This window comes from Antechinus flavipes, chromosome 4 (assembly GCF_016432865.1).
Source record: "Antechinus flavipes isolate AdamAnt ecotype Samford, QLD, Australia chromosome 4, AdamAnt_v2, whole genome shotgun sequence".
In the NCBI taxonomy this organism is placed as follows: domain Eukaryota; kingdom Metazoa; phylum Chordata; class Mammalia; order Dasyuromorphia; family Dasyuridae; genus Antechinus; species Antechinus flavipes.
In genome coordinates this window covers 383,571,628-383,591,546 of record NC_067401.1, presented here as the reverse complement: position 1 = coordinate 383,591,546, position 19,919 = coordinate 383,571,628, and the positions used below count along the sequence as shown (strand labels likewise).

The window sequence follows — 19,919 nt, the reverse complement described above, 5'->3', positions numbered from 1 at the left end:
GCTCATTTATTGAATGAATGAATGGAAAGTGATTTTTAAGTACTTATTTTGTGCCAAGCACTGTGATAAGTTCTGAGCAAACAAATATAGAAACAAAGATAGGCCCTGCTTTCAGCCAATACAGGTAGAGGGATGGCAGCCATGGAGGGACACTTTGGTCCAGAAAGTTACAGAAATGGTGAAATGAGTAAATTGACATACACCGTCCAAGAAGAATTGCAGAGTCTATTTGATTTTGACTCATAGTTTCAGAGGTTCAGGGTTAGAGGTGAAGTGAGGGGTGGGAAGTTGTTGAAACTTTGGGGGAGTGGAAGTGAAACATAGCCAGGGTTTCCTGATGTATTAGTCTGATATTCAAGCAATTAGGACAGCAAGATGAACGTTTTTAGGCCATAGTTTCTGGTATAGCAAAGGAATATTGTGGAGAATGTGGCCAGGGAGTATTTGATTAGACATACTCATGTGTATGTTTAATTATTAATGAAACATTTAGATGTATATATATATTATATATACATCTGATTTTTTTCACGAGAGCAGTCATAATTTAGGAAGGAATCTTAAGGTAGATGCTTTTACATTGCAGAAATCCAATCTCTAATAGATCTCTTTTGTTAAGTCTGCATTTTCATATATTTGGTTTATTTAAAGCAGGGCACACTGCATCGTTATTGATTATTTCTTGGTGGGAAATAGTCCTGGTTTTTGGCTTTGGGGAGACGAGTTGAGAATGGAGGCCTGCTATTAACAAATCAATGAACAGACAGAATTCAAACCATCCATGAGTCTCATCCATCTGGTGCTAATATTTGATGGATGGTTAGCCTCTACCCTACGGCCTCACTTTGACCCAATCCTGTTATTCAGTAATTCATGAGAGGCAGCAGGAAATGACCTCCACAATGTTCTTGTCCCTCCTGGTTCCTTCTTTCCTATTACTGTTTTCCTTAACTCCAACTACATCCTTTGGGTACTTGACCTTTGTTCAGGCCACATTTGCCCCCCAAAATAACCTGGATTGACCAACAGCCATTGGAACCACTAGAACCCAAGTCTACCATATTCCCACTTTGCTACTGGAATTCTTGACTTGGACCACATTGTATAATTGGACCACACAGCTGGGGATAGGTTTACTATGAAAGTGTGGGGTATGTTCCTAATAAATAATTGTTGAATCAGTAAGCTGCAGCTACAAACTTTTCATTATATGTAACTGAGATTGAGTGAGCCCAAGCTCACCCCATCATGGACTCCTGCCTTCTTTCCAGAACTCTCTCTCCCCTACTCTACAAAGGCTTAGAGCACTACTTAATAGAATTTTGTGGGGTCAACTTTGCAAAAGACTGTAGACTCTTCTTCTGATGTGAAAATTATTCATTTTATAGATTTATTTGTTTTTAGATTTTTCCTATTAAAATTTATGTAAATAATCAGAAGGAAACAAGAAGACTTTCATAAGCAACATTCTCTAGTAGACTAAATCTTTAAAATGACATATTTGACTAAAACATGCAGTCAATGAAATATCCTGAGGTGTATTTGTTGACTAAAAATGAAACAAAAACACAAGCTAATGTCCAAATCACACACAATACCTTAAAGGATATAGCAATCAAGATAACATTATCCATTGATTCTCTGATTATTAGTATCATATAAGACATAAAACAGGAAGATGTGTACTCACTTGAAAGTATTGAATACTGTTATTGTGAAGAGTGGGGTTCCAAAATAGAGTCCTTAGAAGGAATTATCTATGGATATTGAAATCCCCAAGATGCATCCTGTTGGCAGATGACATTGTCCTGATTGAATCAACCATCAGAATGTTGTTAAAATCACCTAGTTAAAATTCACTCAAGTGAGTTTTAACCTATAAAACAGGAAAAATCCAGGTGAATGACTTTATGTAACATATGTGATGAGATTCACACAAAAGCAATAGCTATATTCTTAGAAGTCTATATTCTTAGAAGAAGTCCTCAAATAAGATCATAGATTTGTTGGAGTACTGGAGATGTAAGAATTTTTTAAGTATGCAAAAGAGATATAAAGTAATTAGAAACTACAAAAATGTACATACAGATTTTTAACTTAATATTCATAATAGGAAATAAAAATGAACAAATGGATTTTATTAGATTTCTGTTTATACTTACATTTACATCCTAGTAATTTTTAATTCTTAGTGACTACTATTAAATCATAATGTTTGTAAACTTCCATAGGAATATTTCAGATTCACACTGTTTCATACCATAGCAAGAACCTAATAACAGACAAGATTTTTTTCCTTTCTTAAAATTTATTTATTATACACATGCTTTTCTTTTTTAAATTTTCAGTTCCAAATTCTCTTTCCCTTCCTCCCTATCAGATTTTTTAAACCAAATTGATTCTCCTCTCCTCTTCTATCCAAGTTACTCCTGGGCAATAATCCCTTCTCAGATCTATCCCTAAACTCAAAACCATGAAGATAGTTCTTTTCCAGATTGGTTTCCAGTACTTCCCAGAGCTCAATAGAAATTATATTAATACTCTTTGATATGAGATTAACCTGTTTGCTATTCCTTTCCACTTATTCAATTGAGCAAACATTTTTTAGACACCTTGAAGCATTTACTGTGTGCAGAACACTGTGCTAGAGGGCTAGGAAAAAAGTTTAGATAAGACATAATTCTTTCCTTCATGACATTCACAGATTAGTAACCCTTCCCCTAACTCTACTTTAGTAAAGGGAAGGGATATTTGTGAGCAGAGCTGTAATATACAATAATATATGATGAGTACAAGAGTCACTACTACTACTACTACTGCTACTACCATTACTACCACTGCTACATTTATTCTTGCCACAACCACTACTACTACTTGACACTTATATACGTTTCTATGTGTCAGGCATTGTGCTAAGTACTTTATAAACATTTTACATTTGAAGAAACTGAGGCAGACAGTGGGCAAGTCACATAGGAAGTATCTGAGGCAGAATTTTAACTGAGTCTTCCTAAATCCAAGCAGTAAGGTGTCACAGTGGTACTTGCAGTCCAGAAAGATCTGAATTACCTCAGTTTCCTTGTCTGTAAAATAGACATAATGAGAGCACCTAGCTCACGAAGTTATCATAATAATCAAATGAATTAGGGGAAACTAGGTGGCATAGTGGATAGAACACAACAATGGAGTCAGGAGGACCTGAGTTTAAATCGGTTCTCAGATACTTAGTAGGTGTGTGACTCTGGGCAAGTCACTTAACCCTGATTGCCTCCAGGAAAAAAAAAAATCAAATGAATCAACATATTCCCAGCATTCTGTAAACCACAAAGTTCTATTATAATAATTAAGAGATATGAAGGGATAAAGGTCATTTCTCTCTAGGGAATCAAGAAAGACTTTTTGGAGAAAGTTATATTTATGTGGGGCTTAGAAGATGACTAGGAATTCAATAAGAGTGGGTGGAGGAGAGGAAGGGGATACATTCTGGACACAGGGAACAGGATGAGCATTAATCTGGTTAATTAAGTATTCTTATTTGGCCAGAGGATTAATGTCTGTGAGCAGCAATGGCTAGGATCATAGGATCATAAATTTAAGCTATTAAATCTCTTTGAAGTCATTAAAATTAAATAAACTTTTAGAGATCAATGAAAACTTCAATAACTGACTTAAAAAACCTCTTCCCATTATTCTGGCTGTATCTATATGCTTTTACATAGTCATTTTATATAATTCTTCTGGCTCTGCCTTTTTTCACTTTGCATTGTTTTGTACAGAATTTTTTTATCTATTTTTAAAATAAAGTTTAAAAAAAAGTTTAGATAAACATAGTTCTTTCCTTCATGACATTCACAGACATTCATCATACAACTATTTCAATAACTAAAATGACAGTGGAAAGATATCGTGAAGATTGGGGAATCAGATGACTGTAGTAGGGTATTAATGTTGACTTGCACATTTTGTTATTTAGTCATTTTTAGTCATGTCTGACTTTTATTTTCCAGCTCACTTTCTACAGATAAGGAAACTGAGGCAAACAGGATTGTCATTTTCCCTGGGTCACATAGCTAGTAAATATCTATGACTAGACTTGAACTCATCTCTTCCTGATTTCACACCTTATCTTATCTTCTGTGCTAAGTCCCCAGATTCCCAAATGGTTTAAAATGTATTATTGAAAATATATATGACTGGGGAAAAAAAGACTGCCGAATCCTATAATAAAATGACACAAGATGGGCTATACATTAGAACCCCCAAAATATAGAAAGAACAGGAGGATGATCTTCAGGGGTGGGGCTTTCTGGCTGCTAACCTCCCTTCCTGAACTTGTCGGAAAGAAAAATAAGCCTTTTCTTGTCATGAAGGTCCTGCTCTTTTGCTGTTCCCCAAGTTCCTTGCTCCAGTTTACATCTCTCTTAAAGGTTCAGCACTCTATTTCTGCCTGGGAACAAATTTGGGGTTTTTTGGGGGGAAGGTTGGTGAGGCAATTGGGGCTAAGTGACTTGCCCAGGGTCATACAGCTAGTAAGTATTAAGTGTTTGAGGTCAGATTTGAACTCATGTACTCCTGACTTCAGGGTTGATACTTTATCCACTGCACCATCTGGCTGCACAAAAATCTGTTATTTTTGCTGCAAACAATGCTCAGGGTTGTTGGGTATTTTGAATCCTTCAATTCATAGAATTGTAAATCCATATAAAAGCCTGGAAAGGACATTACAAAACAGCTAATCCATTCCTTTCATTTTACAGTGGAGGAAATTTAAATTTGACAGCCTTACTTACACTTTTGGTGTAGCTAAGTGGCACAGCCTAAAGTTAGGAAAACTCAAGTTTAAATCCAGTTTTAGATGTACTAGCCCTCTAGCCCTAAGCAAATCACTTAAATCTGTTTGCCTCAATTTTCTCATCTGTAAAAATAAGCTGGAGAAGGAAATGGCTCTTATCTACCATCCTAGGAGGCTGAGGGGAACTCAACCAGATCCACCTACGAAAAATCCTAGCCTACTCATCCATTGCTCACATAGGCTGAATAGCAATTATTGTCCACATTAACCCCACTATAACTATCCTTAACCTTACTATCTATATCATAGCCACCATTACCACATTTCTAATCCTTAACTTCTCAAATATTACCAAAATCAAATCCCTAGGAGGCCTATGAAACAAATCTGTACCAACAACCATTATTCTTCTTCTCACACTCCTTTCCCTAGGAGGACTATCACCTCTCACCGGCTCATCCTACAAGAACTAATTGCCAATGACAATTTTATAATCGCCACAACAATAGCCCTTTCAGCCCTACTAAATCTATTTTTCTATATACGAATTACTTATGCATCTAGCCTTACCATATTTCCCTCCACTAACAACTCTAAAATACAATGATATAGCAACTCAATAAAACCTACCACATTAATTCCAATAACTACAATTATCTCTTCCCAGTATCTTTGCCAAAAAAACCCTAAATGGGATCACATAGAGTTGGACACAACTGAAATGACTGAATAACAACAGTGAGCCTTTAACTCTCTTAAATTACAAAACAGGTTACATTAATAGAAAGAATTATCTATACCAGGGGTTTACTACGATTAGTGGTTTACTACAAAGATCGAAAGGATCCTCAATAAAAAAAAATCTTAAATAGTTCCTTAAGCAGTAAATAATTACCCAAATGCATTATGTATCTATTTGTCCTCAGTGATAAGTATGTATATGCTTGAAGCATTGTTTCTGCATTGATTCCAATAGTAAACATATGAGGTTTTGCTGAATTACTTCTTTTAATTTTTATAGAATATCCCACATAAAATTATTCATAATTATTTTAAAATTAGAGTTTTGTGAGTTTATATTTAGAATTTTTGTAATTATAGCTAGAATGCAATTTTACATTATGAAATTATAATTATATAATGTAAATTTTAATTTAGAGCTCTTGGGAGCAAAAGTTATTGTAGTTATTATAAGTACTTAATGAATAAATCTAAAAGAACATTATGAGTAATAGATTAAATTGCCATTTAATCTTTATCATGTATTGTTGTTGAAAGGGATTTGTAGCACAAATAACATTGGAAACCATTGATCTAAGCCAATGAAATCATAGGTCTAATAAAAAAAAATCCAAAACTTTCTTTGTGGCTTTAAAATGCAAATCCCCTGTTGGAGCCCCTACTGAATTCTAGTTTCTGAGGGACAACTGTGGTTAATTGTCATTGCCCAATGAATGTTTTTGTAAGTGATTGTTCCTGTGCACTGCCCTGAGTACCTCATTTCCACTAAGGAGAGGTTCCTAGAGGTCATAAGATTTGAAGTGGAAGTTATCTTAGAAAGAATCTAGTCCATCCAGTTTCTTTTATGTATAAGGAAACTGAATCCAAGAAAATGAAGATCACACATGTCAAGAGCCAGGATTTTGGATCCAAGTTCTCAGAGTCTTTCCCTGATATCACTTAGGCAAACAGAATTAAATAACTTGCCTGGGGTTAGAGGGCTAGTTATGTCCAGGACCATCCAACCAATAAGGGATACAGGCATAATTGAAGTCCAGGTTAGATTTTGTGACAATTTAAACCACACATACACACACACACACACACACACACACACACATTCTTCATCTCTCAAGGAATAACTTTGCAGGCATACAAATTTCCGTTTACAAATGAGGAAACTGAGGCTTAAAGGGAAAGTGACTTTTATATAGGTAGTAGAGTAACAGCTGAGATTGAGACAGATACTCTGACTCAATACAATGCTACTGTGCTGTCCTTCTATCTCTCTCTCTGTCTTGGTCTTTCTGTCTCTGTCTTTGTCTTTAAGTATTTCTATTTCTATCTTTTTGTCTCTGTCTCTGTCTTTATCTCTGTGTTTTCTTTGTCTTTATCTCTTTGTCTCTCCTCTTCTGTTTTTATCTTTCTATCTCTGTCTCCTATCTTTCTGTCTGGCTTTCTCTCTGTTTGACTCTATACTCTTTTTAAAACCATATCTGTACTTTCATTGGTCTAGGGAATTACCAGTGAGAAAATACCTTGTGATGATATCAGTTCTCCATGCACTACACTAAATGCATCATTATCATCTTTACATCATTCCAAACACTTTAAATACACAGTATTAATAAATAGTTTCTTTCCCCAATTAGGTCATTTTGTTAATGGTCCCTTGTTGTTTAATTAATGGATCTGAAAACAAAAGGAACCATCAGAGGCATGTAGGACCCTGCCCTCCATTCAGAACTGGCCAAAGCTGACGAGTATATTGGTTCTAATATCAGAGTCTGACATCACTTAAGTTCCACTCCTATTCAGACACTTGCTACCTGTATTATCTTGGGCAAACCACTAAACCTCCTGGGCTGCACTTTATTCAACAAAAGAGGGGAGTGAGTTTGATAGTCTCAGAGGTCCCTGACAGCTATGGTCCTATGGCCTCTGGCATAGAAGTATTAAATAAAATATTTGACTCCATGAGTAACCATACTGGGGAGATAACATCTATCCTTAAAAGTTCCCAGAGATTCCTTATTAGTGATACTATTTATTCCTTTGTTTTTTCTTCATTTATTCAGTATTTAATGAGGTCTCATTTCGGGCAATACAGGAGTAAATAGCTTGGGAGATATAGAAAGGGAAAAAAAAGAAGTTGAGGAGCTTTGGAACTTTGAGGAGCTTCTGGAGCATTAAGGGGAATCAAATCCACAATCAACAAATATTTGTTAAGTGGCTACCATATGTTCAGCACTTAGAGTGAGGAGGCTAAATCCTAGGATTGGGGAGATGATTGAGGAATTCATTAGGAGATAGAGTGTTTGTAACCTTGGGGTTTTGGAGTAAATGTTCCCATTGGATTTTTCCTCTAGACATATTATGGCTTCTTGATTTAGGAAGCAGTGCCAATCCCAGTCCTGTCCTCTGGGCAAGAAAAGGGCAAAAGGCTGGAAAAGTAATGTCTGGCCCTGTTCAGTTTTTACAGTGGAGTTCAGATTTCCATCTCCTCTGTTGGACTCTCTGTAGGTTGCTGATGCCCAGGAAGAAATGCTATAAACAATGCTTTCATATGTCTCTCCTGCGTATTCTTCCGTGTGAAACCCCAAAGAGCCTATTAGCACGCCACACTTGTAATATATGAAAAGTTAAATAACAGTATGGGATAACACTTAAGCATCTGATGATGCTTAGAAGTGATCCAGGAATTTATGGGTTGCTACATATCCCTGTTGATTGGGAGATTCCTGCTGGGTTCTGCCCATGGACCCTTTTGCTTACCTTCTCACTCAGAGTAGCTGATTGCTGTTCTCATGTTGGGGCCCATTTGCCACATCATCTTGCTGCTTATCCAGCTGGGGAGAGTCTCTCTGCATGACTGCTGTGAATGAATGTTCCCACTTGGCACAAGGAACATACTGTGCTTGGCAGGGGCCAGTGATCATCCTAACCTGGCATAGACAAAGGAACCTTTATCTGCACAGTAAAAGACAAGGCAAGAAAGAAGTGTGTGTGTGTGTGTGTGAGAGAGAGAGAGAGAGAGAAAGAGAGAGAGAGAGAGAGAGAGAGAAAGGGAGAGAGAGAGAGAGAGAAGAGAGAGAGAGAGAGAAAGGGAGAGAGAGAGAAAGGGAGAGAGAGAGAGAGAGAGAGAGAGAGAGAGAGAGAGAAAGGGAGAGAGAGAGAAAGAGAGAGAGAGAAAGAGAGAGAGAGAAGAGAGAGAGAGAGAGAGAGAGAGAAAGGGAGAGAGAGAGAGAGAGAGATAGAGAAAGAGAGAGACAGACAGACAGACAGAAGGACAGATAGAGACAGAGAGAAACGAGAGAGAAAAAGACAGACAGACAGAGAGACTGAGAGACAGAAAGACAGAGATAGAGAGAGAGACAGATTAGAGAGACAGAGACAGAGAGAGGAGAGAGAGGGGGGCTGAGACAGACACACATACATACAGAGACAGAGAAAGAAACACACAGAGAAAGACAGAGATGGAGTATTGAGGGGTTTGGGGAGGTAGGAAATGCCAGACCAAGAACTTCTACAAATTCAAATTTCTATCACCACCACAGTTTATAACCTATCCAAAACCTACATCAATCTTAAAAAGTTACCTGTCAAATGACTTTGCCAGGATCACACAATTAATAACTTGTCAGAGTGGAATATGAATCTAGACCTACTTGACTCCCCTACCTGCCTTCCAGCAGTATAGAAAGAATCACAGTAAACAGCCAGGAATTCACCACAGACAGAAAAAAAAAGAAAAGAAGGAAGGAAAGAAGGAAGGAAGAAAGGAAAGAAGGGAGAGAGGAATGAAAGAAGGGAGGGAGGAACAAAGGAAAGGAGAAAGGCATGAAGGAAGGAAGGAAGGAAGAGGTCAGAAAGGAAGGAAGGAAGGAAAGAAAGAATGGAAATAAAACTCAAGCAAAATAAGCAAAAGATCAGCAGTCAAGGATGAAGCAAATTGGGCATCATTGATATTACTAAGGTGAATAGATGGGACAAGGGTAGTGAAAGACCTTGATGTCAGGCCATATGAGTATCTGTTGAAAGAAATTGGGTTGTTGACATTGAAGAAGACTTTTCCAGTCTTGTTAATCCTTATTCCATTCCATGTACTCTGCAGACCAATGGCCTCTGCTGTTCCTTTCACAAAGCACTTCATCACTGTATTTTCACTGGCTCTCCTCCATGCCCAGAATTCTTTCCCTCCTCTTCTCCTGCATCCTGGTTTCCCTGGCTTCTTTAAGTCACAGCTATGAATCCCTACTTCTTGCTTCTTTCCTGATCCCCCATAATCTCAGTGCCTTGCCTCTGGGATTACCATCAATATATTCTGTAAATATCTTATTTGTTCACACTTGTTTGCATGGTTTTACTCATTAGACTGTGAGCTTCTTTTGAGCAGAGATTGTTTGGCTTGTCTTTATATCCCTTTAACACTGTATCAGACACATGGTACTTATTACCTATAGAAGAAAACAGTATCTCTTGTTATTGCCTTTGGAAGGTTGCCAGGCTGATGAGCAGATCCATTGAGGTACAAGCCATCTGGGAGTCTCCTGGAGACTCCATGTTTGTATTTACATATCATAAAGGACAGATTATCTCAATGTCTCAGCATTGTACCATGCCCATTGCTATCTGCTCCATCATAATTTGTTGAGTATATGAATTAATAAAACGAGATTGAATTGGGTGTTCTGGCTTTGAGTCTGGTGCTCAAGTGAATCTACTCATATTTAACCAGCTTTATGAACAAGTGATCCCAATCTTCCTTAACCTCAGCTTTCTCTTCTGAAAAATAGGGCATGTATACTGGGCAGTAATGACTACTCCTTTCTTCACAGGGATATTAGGTATGTGTGGGGGGGAACAAAGATGATGAAAGGGCTTTGAAATCTCTGTAAGAAAAAAATCTAGGAAATTTCAAATATTTTAATAATATTGATGATTAAATAATGTTGATAATCATTTGTGTCCACTAGGTATATGATGTTTTTTAGATTCTTCTTAGATTCTTTGGATAGATATTTTCTTTATGATTTTGTAGATTCAAAGAATGTTGGCATTGGAAAGAACTTTAGAAACCAGCCGGCCTAATTTCCTTATTTAAAGCATTTGGGCCAAACAGCTGGCTGTCATTTGGCTGAGTCTAGTAGTCTCATCCTCAGAATTTCCTTTTTTGGCACAGATTTGGTATTTTTGCCTTGTTCTCACTCCTTTTATCCCAGTTTCTGCTGGTCCCTGGCCCAGGCTGGGTGAGTGAACATTGACAGCTCATGGATGAAATGTCAACATGCCGAAATTCTCTGCTTCTGTTGATGTCTCTCTTTGCCTGGGGTTGAGAATTAAATGGCAGGTGTTTTCTAGCATGAAGATACCAGATGTGTGTGATCAAGACTGAGATGACTGGTGGAGGAAGGATGGAAGGTTGTAGTTGGTATCCATGAAGAGCTGGACTTGTAGACCAAATGGACTCTAGGAGAAAGGACATCTTGGGAATACTATTGTTGAGGCAGATGGCATGTTATAGTGGGCTAAACCTATTAATCTTTTGTGATCTTGGACAAGTTTACAGCTCCCTATAAGATAGGGGGAGATAGGATGATATTTTGGGCACTACCAACTCACCTACTTCCTCACTAGGTGGCTTCATGTTCAAATTCCATCTCAGAGACTTATAGTTTAATAGATTTAAAATTGGAAGATACTTCAGTCTGACCCTTCTATTTTACAGATGAGAAGACTGAGGTTAGAGGTTAGTGACTTGTCTAAGAAAACATAAATAGTAAGAGGCAGAAGAAGATCTTCTACTCCCGGGTATAGTCCTCTTTTCCCATTGCACTATGATGTGTGACTTTAGATTTAATCTTTCTGTGCCTTAGGAGGCTTTTTAAGATCTAGTAAGTTATAAAAGGAGTGTGATCTGCCTTAGAGGAAAGTATTTCCACATCACTGTAAGATTTACCACACAAGACTGCTCTGAGGAAAACTCTTCGCATATTTGATAATGGAAGACAAATTCAAGATTCCCCGTCTCATGTTAGAATTTAAATCCACTCTCTTGGAGTCACTGTGCTTCTCTCCTAGCTTGCCACCTTTCTATACCAGTTCTTTTTCTCTCCAACCTCAGCATCACTCCATCCCTAATTGAAATCTGCCCATAACTTCTACACCATATTGGATAACTGAGGGCCTGGGGTCAACTGTCAGATCTATTTGTTAATACTTGTGGTCTTGATTAGATCTTTTCAACCATCTGGGCCTCAGTTCTTCATCTATAAAATGAGGAGTTGGATTAATCTAAGGCTTCTTAACGTGTGTGTGTGTGTGTGTGTGCGTGTGCATGAACTCCTTTCACAGAGTGGAGAAGTCTATGAACCCCTTTAGAAGGGGATATTTAAAATGTATAATATATTATATATGATATCTATTTAATATAATTATATATTATGGAATAATATATAAATTTATTTATATTAATAAAATAAAATACGGAAGGTTACAAAGACAACCAATTATATTAAAATACAACGATCATCATGTTTTGTTTTAAGTTCATGGATCTCAGATTAAGAACTCCTCGATTATATGATAGTCTCTAAGGTCACTTCAATTGATCAACCAGCATTTAGTAAGTGCTTATTGTATGCTAGGTATGTGCTAAACCCTGGGATTATAAACACAAAAAAAACGGACTGCTCTCAAGGTGAAGACTATCATACAGGGAGGGGACAAGATAGATTGGAGAATTCACCTGCAGGACAGGTAGATGACCAGGCCCAAGAGTCCTTAAGGTAAATTTGGTTATCTGCCCCGAAGAGAGGGAAGTCTGGAGACGACTAGCCACCAAAACTGGGAAGCAAGGAGTGAGCCTAATGGTCAGAGAAGAGCAAAGATTTAGATGTGGCGATGGGTTAGGCATTGGCAAAAAGCTTGGTGCTGAAATCTGGGCAGCTTGGAAAGATTTGAGGGACAAGGGATCTCTGAGAGTCCTCCACAGAAAAAGGAAAATGGGATCTCATGGTGACCTTCCTTTCCTACCTTCATTACTTGCCAGAAATGGCAACAAGGAACATAATCTGTTAGTTGAAAGGTTTCTTTTGCCTACTCACTAAATATAAAGCTGAGAAGCCAAGAGCTATCCTAGGAGGACTAAGAAGAAGAGAGAAAAACAGATGATCTAGGAAAGCTGAGAAAATGTGCAGAGACCCAAGTAACACTGCTTTATAGATAGCTTTGAGAGTGGGGGAGGGTGGGGTGAAAAGGGGAACAAGACAGTATGACCCAATATTTCTACTTATCTGCTGGCGGGTCCACTCGCCTGCCCGCCTGCTTGAGCTTGATGGTAATTATATTCTGTGTTTCAGTCTGGCATTTCAAAGGTCCTAGAATGTGAATTCCTGCAGGGGAGGCAGCCTGCACAATTCTGCTTTGTTCCAGCTCTTTCAGAATCAAGAAAATAATTTAAAAACAATAACTCTCTCCTCTGAACTGAAGTTGCTGATTTCCACTCGGTGCAGCCGAGTAACTCTTTCTTATCTGTTTGGGGAGTTTAATCTATATACTCAAAAGTGGTTAGAAGCAGTAGTGTGATCAGAGCCACATTCATGCTGAAAATCAATAACTTCCGGGAATCCTATGGCATGTACAGTGTAGTCCATAAAGTGCAGAGACAGAGTTCAGTGATTCACTCAGTATTCGTGTGCCAAGGGCTAAACTAGCTGCTGTGGAAGACATAACAACACTGACATTATACTGCTTTAATGCTTTTCAATTTTCCAAGTCTTTTTATGGACATCTGATTTGCCCCTCATAAGAATTTTGTGAAAATGTAGAAATGTATTATTTTTCCTTTTTGAGATCATTAAGATCATATTAGATTTCTTGGTAAATAAAAAAAATGCTTATTATAAGGCACAAAACAGGAAGACATAATTATTTAATCTCTGTCTCGATTCTCTCATCTGTAATATAGGGCACTTACCTCACATGATTGTTGTGAGGATCAAATGAGACATTTATAAAGTATCTGGAACAGTACCTGGCATTTAGTAGGTACTATATAACTGTTAGTTATTATTATTAGATAGATATTTATTATTATTATTATTTGACTGAGATGTTTGTCCATGGACATTAAGTATGTCCCATAAAGTCTAAAAAGAAATGGGACATTATAGAATCTCTTTTTTGCAAATGATATTCTGCTGATTGCATCAAGTACATTGTAGGTTCTTCTCAATAAGATCCATGATTACTCAAAAGGGATCAGCTTAATAATACATATAGGAAAGACTAAATGGATGAAAAGTATTTGTTGACTGTGACATGCTGTTCTGATGCTAGTCCATTAAGTTACCCACTAACTGAGATAGCATTGCAAATGGAACAGCCTGGATTGAATTTGGGAAACTGAATGATGCTTTTTCAAATCCCAAGTAGCATTCTAGTATCATCTTGTCAACATAAAAATTCTTTCCATGATACTGTACAATCATAAATCTTATTACATTGAAATGCCTTTTAAATCAAAGTTGGGGATGACTTAGAATGAAACAGAAAGATATCTGGTGGATGCAAGTTTCCACTGATGATCTGTGTATGAGAATTGGCATAAAGCATAGTATCAGAGAAATGTGGGATCAGAAAAAGAGATGAAGTGGTCATGTGGTGAGGGAGAGAGATAATAATAGGCAGACAGCCCAAGTGGTCAAAAAGTAGCCATAAATGTCATAGACTTAGGTGAAAGACTATAGGCACATACCCAGAGGTAGACAGCTGTGGTGGAGGAGCTATGGAAAGTACATAGCAAAAAATCACATTAGATGAGAAGTTGTGGATGGATTGTTTGAAGCATATGGTTTTTTTTCTTCAATCATTTCAGTCAGTCCTATCTGATTCTTTATCCCCATTTGGGGTTTTCTTTGGAGAGATACTGGCATGGTTTGCCATTTCCTTCTCCAGCTCATTTTACAGATGAGGAAAATTGAGGCAAACAGGGTTAACAGAGCTAGAAAGCATCTGAGTCCAGATTTGAACTCAAATCTTCCCAACTCCAGAAAGCATTTTCTAGATGAAGAAACTGAAACTGAGTGAGGCTAAGTGACTTACCTAGAGTCATGAAACCAATAAGTGGTAGATTCAGAGCTATTTTCATTATATCCTGCTGCTGAGAATACAGAGAGATATGACTTATGGTCCCTTTATTCAAGGAATTCAACAAATAAAACAGTTGCGAATAAAGTTTTGGACTCAGGAGGGAAACATGAATTCAGATCTTGCTTCAGATACTAGCTGTGTCACACTGTGTCTCAGTTTCCCCATTTGTAAAAGAATGCACAGTTTAAACTCTCTATATCCTCTAGCTAGCAGAATATAAAGAAAATGGCTCTGATTCCAATATTTATTAGTTGTACAACTCTAGGCAAGTCACTCAGCTCACTTTATCTCAATTTATAGCCTCAATTTATCTCAAACATCCTTGCCTTTTCATCCAAAATGATTCTTGGCCATGCACTACCACAAAAAAAATATCACTTGCTTACCTTATAAGGATTGTTTTGAGGATTAAATGCAATAGTAAACATTAAGCATTCTATAGGCCTTAAATTTCTTTAAATGTTAGTTATTACAAAGTAAGGCTGTGGTGCCAAACTCAAATAGAAATGGATTTGTTTGGTACCTGTTGACTTTTGAAAACCACACATTCACATCATCTATGTTGTACTGTATTTTTATTTATTTTATTCAACACTTCCCAATACATTTTAATCTAGTTCCTACCACTTGGGAGTTTTGCAGCCTTCAAATTTGGTGCCTCTGGTGTAAGACAGTCTATGATTAAGTGATGAGATGTAAGGACATTAGTATAGAAAAGATTTGTAACTTTGAAATCCTAAGGGCATATAGATCATGGATTAGGAGATGGTAACTCCTTTAGAGATCATTTTACATCCTGTCTACACTTCATTTTAGATATGATGAAACTAAGATCGAGAAATAGTCAGTGTTTTGCCCAAGATAGTATTTAAGTAGTAAACATCAATGCTTGATTTGAACCCAAGTCCTCTGACTCCAAACTCGGAGTTCTTTCCACTGCTTTTGACTGGGAAAAGTAGGGAGGAGATTCTAGCCTGAGATTGATTGAATCTGTGCAACTCTTTTTACACTTAGCCTAGTAGGTACATATCATTAATCACTGCCATGTTCCACTTGGCATCAGACACAAGTGACTAGCTTTTGATACTCAAATCTATGATCCCATCACAACTCAAATCTTGGTCCATCCAGACCTGCTCCTTCTGTTTGATTCTTGTCCTCATTCTCCCAGAACAGGGATTTATTCAACATGCTATGGGCTTTCCTTGCTTTCACCCAGCATTGCAAGGATGCCTACATGAGCTGTCTCCTGATGATTACTATCTTGCCATTTGACTATCCCAATTTTTTTTCAATCATACATCTCCTTAATGCCATCTTTTACTCTGGATGTTATCCATAGTTCCTTTCTTGTGATATGATGTAGCTTGCTCTCATCCAGCATACATTTCTCCATTCACTCCTGAATGGGACCCATTTTTAATTTTTCAGAAGCTGTCTTGTTCCATGACTCAGTCATCCATCAGCACTCGCAAAACATTGGTATTAAATATATGACACTTCTGTTTCTGGTAGAAGATTGGGGTAACTTTGCAATTTTTCAGAAGTATTCCAAACTGTTTCTCTTTCATTTTAGATCTGGGGCCAAGTCATTATACATTTGCATTAGTTATATACATACACTGGTAGATGAGCTCTGTAGATTGTTAGTCTAACTGTATATTGTATTATGGACAATAGGCATTCTTTCTCCACTTGGTTTTTCTTGTGTAGATGGCTAAGCCACTCTTTTTAAATTGTAATAGGTTTCTTCCAATAGCCTCTACAATTTTAACACCAGTAGTCTTGATTCATCTTCAGACAGGAATCTGCAGAATCTCATCAGCTATATAGAATCTTTCTTCAACCTGAATTCATCCTATATCTCCTCCTTGACACTCATTTGGCAAGCAGACATTTGTATTTTATGCTTTTCCTAAAGGCAGTTGTCAGGCAGTTGTCAGACAGTTATGTAAAAAAGATTATCTCTGTTGCTCTTTCAGAGAATCACAAATAATTTTGATATGTGAATCAGAGATTCCTTGATAGGAGAAAGAATTTCAGGTGGTGTATTGTTCTATAAAAATCAAATATTTTTAATAATCATTGAACAATAAGCCTAGTGCAATCTTATATTCTTTACATCTTTCCTTTGATTGTATATTGGTCAATAGGTGGTTTCCTGTGGAATATCACTTGTGTAGATCTCCCTACTTCTTACTACTACTTGTATAGAAAATACTCTCCATGTATGTAGATTATGCTTTCTCTCTTTCATATATCTTGTAAACTGATCCCTCCATACTTTTACAACAGTATCTAGTTCTGACACAGATTTCTTCTATGTTCATTTGGTCTAGTCCAGCTTCTCTTTGTTCTCTTCCATGTATTTCTACCTTCTCTATATAAGCTGTCTGAGACTTTGATCTTAGAGTTCTGGTGTCACTTTAGCCTTAATATGGTGAAAAAAAGTTTGTTCTTTTACAAAATCTTTGTAAACCTTTTCCAGTTTTCTTCTGTTAAATGGTCTCAAGCTAACTTAGCTTACTTGAGTTTTTCACCAACTTTTATTTAAACTGTTTTTTTACATTCCATTGATGAAGCAATATTGCTTATGATCTCCAACCATCCTTCTCCATAAGAGTTGACAAATGAATTTATATTCCAAGCCTTTTCTCACTACTCACTAAGTGAGAAAGACAGCTATCTGCTCCCTAAGATAGTCTTTAGGATTTTTCATTTTCTTGTAATGGCATTGATTTACATTGGTTAAAATTGTCGGAAAGTATTGTAATCTTTCCTTTGCCTTTTCTTCAGGCATATCCCATTTTTCATCATTAATAATTTGTTTAAAATAGGTCAGGATCTAGTTGTTTTAATTACACTCTATATCTTTGTCTCATCTTTATTCCTTTTTCTATTATTGTATTCGTTTTAGTCCTTACTCTCACAAGTCAGTGGTGTGACCGTGGAACCGATTCAGAAATGCCTTTCACATCAGTAATGAGTCATTTCCTCTCTGTTAACATCACACCAAAAAATAAATGGATTGAATTTTATTTGGTGCTTATCATGTCAAGTGCATTCTAATTATTTTCTCAAAGAAAGTATTCATGTCATGCAAGTATGAGACATCTGAATATTCTACATGTTTTAAGGAGGGAAATCCTACACACACACACACACACACACACAGCCAACACATATATAGGCAATGTACTATATATCTTGTCTATATATGCTGCCTTTATCTATTCCCACTTTGTATTGAAGTTACTAAGTATCATAATGTTTGTTAATTTAACTTACCAAATTCTTTGCAGAAATGCTACATTTTATTTTCTGTAAAAGATAACAATAGTTGCAATTATTTTCATGGTAGTCTTTTTGCAAATGGGTAGCATGAATTCTATAATATTACATGAATAATGATATTTCTAGCTGTCTTAGGCCATAGTAAACACTTAATAAATGTTTTATTCATTCATAATAAAACCAACTCTGCCATATTCTTTATTGTCTTCCAGTAGAAACTGAGAATTACCTTTCATTTCACTTAATTTTTTCTGTTGTTAAGACTATGATTCATATGCTTCACTTTCTTCTATAGTATGTTTTTTGGTTAGTTATTTTTCAGCATATTAACAGCTAAATTAAAGTTTATGAATGATCCAGAAATTATAATTCTTAATATTCTATCCAAGTTTCTTTTTTGCCTTTATTTTAATTTTTTAATATATTTTTTCCAATTAAAAATTCATTTCCCTTTCCCTCTTAGAGGGGAAAAGAAAATTAAAACAAAGCTTTTGTAACAAACACATATGTAGAGCAAAATAAATTCCTGCATTGGCTTTGTATATGTGTGTATGTACATAGATGTGTGTATACGTATATGGATATAGATATATCTTCTTACTGAACTTGTCATGTCTCTATCAGGAATTGAGTAGTATGTTTCATCAAGGGTCTTCTGTAATTGTTTTTGGTTGATCAATGTTTTTACATCTTTCAAAGTTGTTTGCCTTTACAATGTTGCATCAGTCTATAAATTGTTCTACTGGTTCTGCTCTTTTGTTTATCATTACATACAAATCTTCCCAAGTTTCTCTGAAGTCATCCTCTTCATCATTTCCTACATGGTTTTTTCCATGGTATTTATCTATCATAATTTGTTCAATCATTTCCCAATTTATATCTGTACCACTTTATCACCCTGCCACCATTACTGAGGAAGCAGAAAGGTTTGCCATGGACCTAAAAGCCCTTTTGGATTTTTCTTTGTTTCATGGGTTGCTGTGCTCGAAGAATTCATCACCAAGTGACCAGCCTACTGGTGATGAGCATTTCGGTGTTTAGCTAGGCTGGCTAGGCTGGTCCTCGAAAAGCAGACTTAGTTTATTGCCAAGACTGTTCTTGAAACTTTTCCAATGTGCCCTGCCAGAACTTGTACTGTGCTGGCATAGTCTTTGGGAACCCAGGGTAACCTCCATTTCATGAGGAAGTATTAGAATAAAGACTTCTGATTTTGAAGGAAAAAAATCAGCATCTGTCTATCTCAGACCATTTTGAGAATGTATACACTTGAAGAGAAGCCCTGAGTCTCTGGTTGTTTTGCTTGATATCTTGTCTAGAACAGCCAGAAGCAGAGTGCAAAGTCTCTGAAGTGACAGTGAAGAACAAAAGGTTAAGGCTATAGGCTAGTTGAGGAGCGAACAAACTTATCCAGTATTTCTTCAAAAATGCTTGATTTTTTTCTTATCTTCCCCTTGATTCACAGAGTGAGCAATAGCAATCAGAAGGCAGGAACCCAGAAGAGAGAATCTAGAAAGGAGCAAACAAACCCACCAAAGAGGTAAGATTCTATCATTTTTGGTTTAGTTTCATGGATTCTAAGAGCCAAAACTCATGCTCTTTCTCCCTTTCTTTTTTCCCTTTCTTTACTGACATGCATTCATACACAAGAGACTTACCACCTCAGATATAACTTTAAGGCTTAGTTGAGCTGGAATTGTTTAACCTTGTGCCAATTATGCACCTCTGATAAGCACAACCCTTTATGGAATATTGGAATGAGTATTGGGGTATCCCAAAGAAGGAGGAAATGGTGCATGCCTTTCAGAAATTTTCACTATGATGGGAGAGACAATACTTTATTAAGCACAATTTGCATGCAAGACATTGTGCTTGATGCTGGGTCTGCAAAGGTTAAATTATAACAAACCCCACCTTAACGTAGCTTACATGCTACTGAGGTGTGGGGGAATGGTATAACAGA

At 36.8% G+C, this 19,919-nt stretch overlaps 1 protein-coding gene across 7 annotated transcripts in view; it reads left to right on the top strand.

Annotated features, from left to right (window-relative positions):
* Window positions 1-19,919, top strand: part of NFASC (neurofascin) — a 252,192-nt gene that overhangs the window by 84,653 nt on the left and 147,620 nt on the right. For all 7 annotated transcript variants that reach the window (XM_051998553.1, XM_051998554.1, XM_051998549.1 and 4 more), the window contains exon 2: window positions 19,422-19,496. In XM_051998553.1, coding sequence (XP_051854513.1) covers window positions 19,422-19,496 — 75 coding nt within the window. The remainder of the gene's footprint in view (window positions 1-19,421; window positions 19,497-19,919) is intronic.